The sequence below is a fragment of the Ylistrum balloti genome, unplaced genomic scaffold (genome assembly GCF_031769215.1).
Source record: "Ylistrum balloti isolate Yb309-2 unplaced genomic scaffold, AGI_CSIRO_Ybal_v1 Utg370136, whole genome shotgun sequence".
NCBI lineage: Eukaryota > Metazoa > Mollusca > Bivalvia > Pectinida > Pectinidae > Ylistrum > Ylistrum balloti.
Window position 1 is genome coordinate 102,113 of NW_026782145.1, and position 11,510 is coordinate 113,622.

General features: G+C 33.0%; 1 protein-coding gene across 1 annotated transcript in view; it reads right to left on the minus strand.

The window, feature by feature from the left end:
• The window catches only part of LOC132550612 (unconventional myosin-IXa-like), a 101,688-nt gene extending 90,473 nt beyond the window's left edge, over positions 1-11,215 (minus strand). Inside the window, exon 1 of the mRNA XM_060214703.1 lies at positions 10,334-11,215. Coding sequence (XP_060070686.1) covers positions 10,334-11,215 — 882 coding nt within the window. The remainder of the gene's footprint in view (positions 1-10,333) is intronic.
• Between the last annotated feature and the right edge of the window lie 295 nt (positions 11,216-11,510).

The following is an 11,510-nucleotide window of genomic DNA, read 5'->3' on the forward strand; positions in this document are numbered from 1 at the left end:
CCCACACCGTGAGTCTAGTGACACCTGTATATCTCTCCCACATACATAGTGAGTCTATTGGCACCTGTATACCTCTCCCACACAGTGAGTCGTAGTGATATCTGTACACCTCTCCCACACAGTGAGTCTATTGGCACCTGTATACCTCTCCCACACAGTGAGTCTAGTGACACCTGTATACCTCTACCACACAGTGAGTCCATTGATCCCATTTTGTATCTCTTATACAATGAGTCTCAGTGATTTCTATAAACTACATCTCCCTTGATGCCTGTACACATCTCCAACACAGTGAATCCAGTGATGCTTGTTTAGATCTCCCATACAATGAGTCGTAGTGATGTCTGTATACATCTCCCACACAGTGAGTCCAGTGATGCCTATATACATCTCCCATACAGTGAGTCGTAGTGATGACATGAAAATTGACATACACCCATCTAATTGTCCATGCCCTCTTACCAAGGAAAACAATTATTGCCTAAGAGTCAAAGTGACTATGGTATTGCTTAGTGACTAAGGGTGGTTAGAGGTTAATGGTGCGGGCAACACACTTCAGTGGACAGGATATTGACGAACCAGATGTTCATATTGTAAGAAAAAGACATAGGTCTGGGTATTATAGGAGAATTGGATGTTTCGTAGTGTGGGTGACAAATTATATGATATGTGTGTATGCTAGGTGACTACTAACAAGTAGATAGATGGACATTGTGTAATATCACCGGACAGGATGGTGCATTTCCAGCAATTTTTTCATTGTTAAGTATCACATTTTTATAGGGTCAAATTATCATGAAAACAAACCAGATCAGAAAACAGTTTGGCACTTGTTGATGAAAAGTGATATTTGAATCAAGACTGAATCAGACATTGGGCAACAATTTTGAAATCAGACAATTCTGTTCAGATCAGACTAGACTTAATGTCCCAAGAGACTGGCCAAAAACTGTACTGGAATCTGTACATAAATACATCTCATATTCTACAGTCCCCATCTGTACCCAGCCATATAACATTCCTCAATCAATCTCATTTACATTATAGTTACTTAGGAGATCACAATCTATTAATCCTTTATATTCCCTGTAATTACAAAACTGGCACATCATCAGCAACAAAAACCATTACCAAACTAGAAATTCACACATCATCAGCAACACAAATTAACACCACAGACCAACATCATTTTCCAAAATATATATCTACTGATAATTTCAGTCAGTATGATAACGATGATGCACTCTTACAGATAAGGTGAGACCAATGTTTGAGATTTTATAATGTATCTAGTGTTTATCACACACATGGCCACTAGCCAGCACTTGTGACAACCATGACCTCCACATAAGACCATTTCTGTTTGTAGTTGCCATACTAGGGTCCTGTATACTAATGTCTCCCTAAGTGTTGTTCCTGTATATTAATGTCCCCTTATATCGTCTCTGACCACAGCTGACAACTGTAAATATTCTAAACGTCCAAATTGGATATTCTGTCTACCAATGATGATGTTTTGGTGTAATCTTAATTAAGGAAAACAAACCATATGTTATTGATCCTTGGTGAATCTTGTTTCATACTTTATACAGATCTAGCAAATCATGGAAGTGAAACAAACAAGTTAGTAGATCTACAATATGTATTTGAAGCTTTGATCTTATTATAGTTCCATAGATATATATCTGCTCTTCCTTGTCTTTTGTGTTTTTCCTTGTACATCCTTTGTAATAGATCACTAACATGACAGAGACTTTTTATGAATATCTATACCCTTGAATATTTACTTTCTCATTTCATTTTGGTGCATTGCATTTTCATAACAATAACAATACTGTTTATGACCTGCCATAGAAGTATATCTCAACAGTGATATTTCAGTTTGATTTCACTTTAAATCTTTGTTTCCATAATTTAGACCTTAGCAGTTGTCATAGATCTTCAACAGTTGACTTAAGCTAAACCAAGCCATGTACTTTATTTGGAAACATTGACTAGATTTAATGTGAATCAGGATATCATAAGTGTGTGTGATGTTTCAGTACTGCATGTGTGTATAATGATGTAGTAATGACCCTGGATAAGGTGCTCACTTCCTGATCATACAGCTGGCACATCCTTCCTGCCGGTGTATTTCATGTGTAAATGTACAATGTCACACATACAGTGAAACACTTTCAGTCACCGCATCAATGGTAATTACATATTGTTTTACCTGAGTATAATTACCTGTAATATGTAAACAAGAGCAATCACCTAATGCAAGTCAACTTACCTGAGTATTAAATCATAATTTATAGTAATTACAAGTTGCTTTATCTTAATTATTACCTATAATTTATAGTTAACAGACCGTTTCACCTAAGTAGTTACATGTTATCTACACCAATTACTGCTGTAATCACATGGTATTGATAATGAATAAGTTAATAAATAAATGATAATACAGCAGACCTAATTACCTGTAATTTATAGTAAATACAGTCAAAAACTGTATACTAATTACCTGTAATTTATAGTAAATACAGTCAAATGCTGTATGGATTACCTGTAATTTATAGTAAATACAGTCAAATGCTGTATGGATTACCTGTAATTTATAGTAAATACAGTCAAATGCTGTATGGATTACCTGTAATTTATAGTAAATACAGTCAAATGCTATAGTACTAATTACCTGTAATTTATAGTAAATACAGTCAATTACCTGTAATTTATAGTAAATACAGTCAAATGCTGTAAATAGTACTAATTACCTGTAATTTATAGTAAATACAGTCAAAAACTGTATGGATTACCTGTAATTTATAGTAAATACAGTCAAATGCTGTAGTACTAATTACCTGTAATTTATAGTAAATACAGTCAACTGTATGGATTACCTGTAATTTATAGTAAATACAGTCAAATGCTATAGTACTAATTACCTGTAATTTATAGTAAATACAGTCAAAAACTGTATGGATTACCTGTAATTTATAGTAAATACAGTCAAATGCTGTAGTACTAATTACCTGTAATTTATAGTAAATACAGTCAAAAACTGTATGGATTACCTGTAATTTATAGTAAATACAGTCAAATGCTGTATGGATTACCTGTAATTTATAGTAAATACAGTCAAAAACTGTATGGATTACCTGTAATTTATAGTAAATACAGTCAAATGCTGTAGTACTAATTACCTGTAATTTATAGTAAATACAGTCAAAAACTGTATGGATTACCTGTAATTTATAGTAAATACAGTCAAATGCTGTAGTACTAATTACCTGTAATTTATAGTAAATACAGTCAAAAACTGTATGGATTACCTGTAATTTATAGTAAATACAGTCAAATGCTGTACTAATTACCTGTAATTTATAGTCAAAAACTAATTACCTGTAATTTATAGTAAATACAGTCAAATGCTGTATGGATTACCTGTAATTTATAGTAAATACAGTCAAATGCTGTATGGATTACCTGTAATTTATAGTAAATACAGTCAAATGTACTAATTACCTGTAATTTATAGTAAATAGTCAAAAACTGTATGGATTACCTGTAATTTATAGTAAATACAGTCAAATGCTGTATGGATTACCTGTAATTTATAGTAAATACAGTCAAATGCTGTATGGATTACCTGTAATTTATAGTAAATACAGTCAAATGCTGTATGGATTACCTGTAATTTATAGTAAATACAGTCAAATGCTGTAGTACTAATTACCTGTAATTTATAGTAAATACAGTCAAATGCTGTATGGATTACCTGTAATTTATAGTAAATACAGTCAAATGTACTAATTACCTGTAATTTATAGTAAATACAGTCAAAAACTGTATGGATTACCTGTAATTTATAGTAAATACAGTCAAATGCTGTATGGATTACCTGTAATTTATAGTAAATACAGTCAAATGCTGTATGGATTACCTGTAATTTATAGTAAATACAGTCAAATGCTGTATGGATTACCTGTAATTTATAGTAAATACAGTCAAATGCTATAGTACTAATTACCTGTAATTTATAGTAAATACAGTCAAAAACTGTATGGATTACCTGTAATTTATAGTAAATACAGTCAAAAACTGTATGGATTACCTGTAATTTATAGTAAATACAGTCAAATGCTGTAGTACTAATTACCTGTAATTTATAGTAAATACAGTCAAAAACTGTATGGATTACCTGTAATTTATAGTAAATACAGTCAAATGCTGTATGGATTACCTGTAATTTATAGTAAATACAGTCAAATGCTATAGTACTAATTACCTGTAATTCATAGTAAATACAGTCAAATGCTGTATGGATTACCTGTAATTTATAGTAAATACAGTCAAATGCTATAGTACTAATTACCTGTAATTTATAGTAAATACAGTCAAAAACTGTATGGATTACCTGTAATTTATAGTAAATACAGTCAAATGGATTACCTGTAATTTATAGTAAATACAGTCAAAAACTGTATGGATTACCTGTAATTTATAGTAAATACAGTCAAATGCTATAGTACTAATTACCTGTAATTTATAGTAAATACAGTCAAAAACTGTATGGATTACCTGTAATTTATAGTAAATACAGTCAAAAACTGTATGGATTACCTGTAATTTATAGTAAATACAGTCAAAAACTGTATGGATTACCTGTAATTTATAGTAAATTATTCAAGTTATTCATAGGAAACAACCAGAATTCAGATTTATACAGGCAATCATCAAAGTTTTGAGTGAAACTAGACTTTTAGAGGTTTCAGATGATGTGCACAATTGCTTCTGACAGTTGACAAAACATGCGAGGTCATCTAACGTCCTAAAATTAATGATCATTCTTTTTAAATCTTACTGTCTCAATGACTGAAGTTTCTACTTTGAAAAGACTTCATGGATGGAAAATGATTTTGTATTAGAAGTATTTTGATAAACCTGCACCTGGTAAACTCTGATGTAGAGATGATGAATTGATATGTAGCTAATAGATATGTATGATCTTACACTCTCTATCACTGATGGAAAATTACTAGTCATACAGATCAGATCAGATAAAAGATTGGAAATCGGCCACATTTTATTTTGTTTGTGGGTGGCAAAGGGTATAGTAATCATTAGTCCCAAGATCAATAGCTGGTTTCTATTTTTGATATAATTTAGGCTGTAACAGCGTTATCCTACTGTCATTCGGTTTAGTCTACCAAGACCACATGCTTGAATATTAAATGCATTATACCCAAAAACACCACCTGACAATAACTTACCCTGATTTTTCTGGCTAGTATAGTAAAGCATGACAATAACAGATATGACTAAAGCGACTCTCCTCTTAATGAAGCATGAAATTAAGTCCAATCTACAGTCAAATGATCATGCTTTCATTATAAAATTAGGTGCTTAGAATTTGTACTGCAACTGCTGTTTAATGTGACGCATTTTATAAGTCCACTGAACCAAAATATCTCACAAATCTTCCTGTTCAGTACAAGTTATCTTCATAAATATCAGTATAATTTAAGGACTCAAAGTGGAAATGAAACAAAATGTCAGTCGATATCAATACACTGTATGTGTTGTACGCAGTATAGCTTGGCATATAAATCTTTTTATATAAAACTGGCTCAGAACATGGCTCCAGGAAGTACACAAGACTAAGTAATTTGTACCAGGTCAAATGATGATATTTTCACCATGGTCCTGAACAAAGATTCAGATAATAGCAACAGATGATGACAGCAGCGACACTAAGTTAAATGAACCAGTGCCTTCTTGTGGTACAATCAGGGGCTTTATGCCAATTACACAGCACCTTGAGACATCAAAACTGATCCTTAAATCTATGTGTTATTCAAGTTTATTTTGATATATATCATTGGACATTGTTTCTGTTATAGTTAAACATATACATATAAATATGTACCTGTACTTTTAAGATGTCGGTGACCCAATGAGGAACATTTTTAGAGATTTCCATGTAGTGCAAGAGTAAACACGTAATACCAAACGTTCACCATATGCTTCATGTAAATATAAAAACATATGATAGTATCTTTCCTTCGCTGGTGTATAACACAACAGGACTGAAATCTTCACCTAAAAACTGAAATTCAAAAGATTCAGAAACTTTCCTCTTCATGTAAACATGACCTATCAAGACATCAGCCAAATTGGAGAATTTCAAGATTCTATCAAAAATAGAATGATAGAAAATAAAAATACTGTATAACATTATCTGTTCTTTTCACTCAACTAATAATAACCGACTTGTACTAGAAAACAGGATCCACAAACAACCGTTGTGTTTTATTATCAGCCTACAATGTTGTTCCTTTTATTCTAGTGTATATTGTAACAGTCTACTGTAAATATTGAGTATCAACATGCCCTACAGATGTGACATTTCAGTTGGATGGCACTTTAAATTGACATATGAATGCTGATATCCGAATTAAAATTGCAAACAGAACAAGATTGTACTGTGATCTTTTCTATTAGTTTTTTCCAACACTGATGAATGTAGTTTTTATCTAATGTATCAAAATTATCAGTCTGAATTGTCAGTCAAAATATACATATAATAAATGTGAAACAGTTAAAATTTGTCGTATTATTCAGTATTCCCTGGACTTATTGTCTACTTCTGTTTTGTTTTATTTTTCTCATACATAAACTAAAATAACAGGAAATTTCTATTATGAATATGTTTGTCTAACTGTTAACCTTTTTTTATATCTTGTAAATGATCTCGAAAGTATCCAAAGCAGAGTGTTTATTGAAAGAGGTTAACTGTAAGTTATCAATCATACAAGCTCTCATGTTGTTAGTAAATGCTCCTTCTTTATAATTAGATCAAAATTCTTTGCCTCATGACAATTTTCTCAATTTCCAGTCTGGTGTACATCACTACCAGATGGTTAATCACCTTGTACTGTCTAGCACCTTTGAAACCACAGCATGCACCAGGAAGGCCAAACTACCTGATATGCTACCTGAGGCAGACATCATATGAAAGTACATCTCCTGGTGCAATTAATGTTTTTACTTGTAAAATGAGGAACTTACACTGCAAAAATCTATATCATTCAGAACCTTCATTCAGAAAATAAATTCCAACTGGTAACTGCTAATTTAATACCGAGATAAAATGTAGTTTGTACTCATATAACAAAAAAACCCACACATCATGCCTTCTGATTATAATGATGGTGTATGCAAACTTTGATACAGAAGATTTGAAACTATTTTCTTGTTTCTTTTTATGTTCTATTATTTGAATGTTTTCATTTGTAAGTAAGATTATACTTTAACAGAAAACACAAACAAGGATTACAATAAGAGACAGCAACAATTGATTTACCAAAATGCAAATCACCTGTATGAATTGCAAATAATACCTAGGTATACTGTACATGTAGATTAATTGATATATCAACCCCAACATCTGCCTCAAATCAATAAATCGCTTGTTGCTTTTAGTTCATTGAAATCCCACATTAAATATTAAAGTTAACTGAATTAAGGGATATCAAGCTATGAAAATTCCAACCGATGAATTCTTTATTTTTGTAATGGAAAAATCACCTTGAAGAAACTTAGCAAAAAAGATGTGAAGGAAAAACTATTGTAATTATATAATGCAACTGGCTTCTATATGTAGACTAGAAAAAAACAAAGACCAAACATGTTTTTGACTTGTTGATGCTTATGTCAGAAACCATATGTGTACGACATTAAACAGAGGGCACATGTCATAACATTCAATTAGGCTAATGACAACCAAGAAACAACTATACAAGTAGCCTGGTTACCTCTGTAGATGTTGGGGGATGTTTTTGATGTCAACACCTACACATTGTACAATCGATCTCATATAAGGTAATGTAAGGAGTGCAAGGGTCATAACCTTTCATGTTACAAAGATTGCTAACGTATACCTAATAGTCAGTTCTAAGTATAACAAATCTTTTGAGGGTAAAATAGCATTTCAAAGTCAAAAAGTAAGATTATTATCGAAACTTTTAAGAGAAGAAATGTTCTTATGCACCAAGTTACATCAATTCTGACAAAGCATCTGGCACATCATTCAATGGAAGTTTGCAATTTCCTTATTATATTATTGTAATTGAGGTCAAGGTCAAAACTTGAAATAGCGATTACCAGAAACTCAATTTTAGTACATGACCATATTTTGTCTATACGTACATGTATGTGAAGAGTGACATCCATTTATGAAACCTGTTTTATTTTACTCTTACTATCTGTTATATACCGAGATCAAAGTCAGGGGCCTTGCTGAGGTTGCAGGGACCACATTTTACTGTCACAATGTGCATGCACATATCAATGCAATTCAAGAACGACAACTTTAACCATGCCTGGAAAAAACAGATAAGTGAGTCACAGAACAGCATGTGTGTAGAACTTGCTTCAAAGCAAGAACATGAATGTATGTTAAACAAACGACTTGATTTTGGAGTTCTGAAGTAATGCTCTACCTGTCATACTAAGAGATTAATTCAGGAACTGACATCAACAAATTTTCAAACAGTTTCATTTAAAACTTATAGTCACCTCAAGGTATGCCAGCACAGCTCTGTCCAAAATAATGTCTTCAACATTAGACAAAAACAGTTCCTTTTAAGCCACTTTGTAACAACTTCAAATAAAATGCCACAAATACTCCAAAAGTAATAAAAACTGTATGAAGAAAACACAACACTGAACTAGCCCACAGAATGCTCTTTTTTGCAATACATGAAACTTTTGAGAAATATTTCACTATAATTCAGCTGAAACCTCCACCATCTCACATGGTAAACCCAACAAATGGCAGCCTTACGAAGTCAGACAAGTAAACCTCAGAGGTGATGTTTACAATCCTTTCCTATTGATAACAAAATATATTATACCTGATGAGCAAATGACACGTATTTCTATAGTTTCCATTTCCAAACCAAAGCTAATGTTCAGTTAGCACACAGGGATTTTGTACTGAAGACATCTGGCCATCGAATAAAATCTTTTGGTTGTAATATTCAACTTACCTATTTTTTTTCTTTAAATTTACAATGCATGTATCTGTCCACATGAAATGTTGTCTTTATAACAACTGCATCAAGATAAAGCTTTACACTGATTCTGGGGGATGTCACAAGCGAATGTAAACAAACTTTGATGTGATTGACAGGCAACAAATATAAGGATTACTTCCTGATATGGTGTTCCCCACAAAATATTGAAACCAAATTAAAATCGCTTTTAATTTAACTTTAGTAAATGCCTACAGTATGTATCCAGTTAGCCCAACTCCTTCACAGCACACACAGCTCTATAGGACCAGTAATGAAATGCATTCACACAGGAAAGTGAATAATATTGTTGACAATAATGTAATTGACCTTTCATATAAATCTGTATACATTACATGTAATGAACAAATGATGTCTTAGTAGTAGAATTAGTTCAAAACAGAGTTTAAAATAGTGTCTCATGATCAAAGCATTTCATAAATAACCTTCAAAAGAGAAGCAGAGTTTATCACATTTCAGCAAAAATAATGCAAATAACTTGTATCATATGTCGAATGACATTTGTTAATTAAGAAGAAAGTTAAACAAAATCATTCAACAAATAATTCCATTATCTCAAAATTTCATCAAAAAATGAACCTAAGCATTAAGCCACATCTACAAAATGTTTATGTGAATGTTGACATAACATTTTTTAATAATGACATTTTATTTCCACTCCTTTGTAGTGGTGATACAAAATATGAGTATTAGTTCAAACAGTTGTTCAAAGATCTACCATCAATGGAGCTCGTCCAAGCCAAAACAACAATGATTTTGAAATTGGTTCCAAACTAAAACAGGATCTGGTGCTGAAATTAGGATGATTCCGCAAAATTTTCAATAGAATCTGAGTTTGTATTTGAGTGCCATTATGACCAAACCAGTTCCAGGTTTGGTCAAGATATGTATTTACAACATTGTTCCCATTAAATCATACAGAGTAGAGATTGGTTTAAAGTTTCAAATATGAAAAAGTTACTGGATAAACAGAGGACAGTTACAAAGTGAAGACAAACTGTGAATGGTATGTAACTCCTGGTATTCAAGGTTCCATCACAACAATATTTTCTTTACTCCATTCACTGTCAATATTAGTTGTTTCCCCAGCTAAAATCTGTATTAGTTTACCATATTTATGCAAAAAAAAGAGTATCTTCCAAAATTTTCAGGTGAAATATTACTACATTTACAAATTTATACAGACACAAGCACCTGTATAATTCAAGCAGAAAAAGCACTAGCATGCAGGAACATTTAAAATCAGTACAAACCTCTAAAACTGGGCCTGCGCCAAGTATTGTCTGTTCCACTCCACTGCCGTGTGCCCCCTTCTGACTGAGGGCAGTCAGGTGATGCAACAGAAGGTTTGTACTCTCTGTCTTTCCGGATCCTGACTCTCCAGAAATCACTATGCACTGATTTTTCTTTGTCCTCAACATTGTGTAGAATGCTGCATCGGCTATTGCAAATATATGTGGTGGTAGTTCCCCTAAACGTTTATTTTGATACATTTTCACATACTTTGGGTTGTAAATGGGAAAGAACTTGAATGGATTAACAGCAATAAGTATAGACCCAACATACGTATAAATATTGGAGTTGTGATATCTTGATTTGATGTTGTCTAGAAGTGTTCGTTCGTTCAGATCAGGTAAATTACATAGGTCTGGGTATTCCTTGTTGTTCGTTGGCGACTGTAAAAAGCTAGTGAGAAAGGTATCTGCAGGACTTGTTATGTCATGGTAATCTTGCCAAGACGAAGTTCTAGTATGGTTGTCAGGATCTTTTTTCCGCAAGTAGAACCTGTAACCAGTTAATCCAGAGCCGCGTTCCATTTCTGCGTTTATGATTTTTGGCCACAACAGCTGAATACGAACAGGATTTTCTGAAGGTTCAAGTCGCCTTTCTTTACATAACTGCCCACCAGTTGACAAAACTTCAGCTAATTCATAGTTATCTGAACTTCCGAGACGTAACTTATTTACTGCTACCGCAACGATTTCAACTGCTGATGTTGTTTTCTCTGCCTCTATGGAAGTGAACTCACATTCGTAAGTGAGTGACCCTGGATATATACGTACCATGTACGTTTCCATGCTCATGCGTCGCACAATGTGCACACGCTTTGACCTTGCTGACAACAGATCAGCCATGGATGTTGGTTCTAGATGGACCAAACAACCAGCGATACAAAGACTTTCCTGATAAGATCATACACTGTACAGACACTCAATGTCCTTGTGCCAATCGCCATGGTGATAAGACTGCTCCAGTCTGTCCATCTTGATTTGCTCTATAAACTGCAGCATCTGAAAGCAAGATATAGATGAGTTATTAGTACAATCTTCATGGTAAGTAGAGACATCTAGATATCTGAATCATACTAGCTACATCAATATGTCTGGTGTGACAGCAAATAGGGGTGAAAAAAATGGTTTATAACACAAA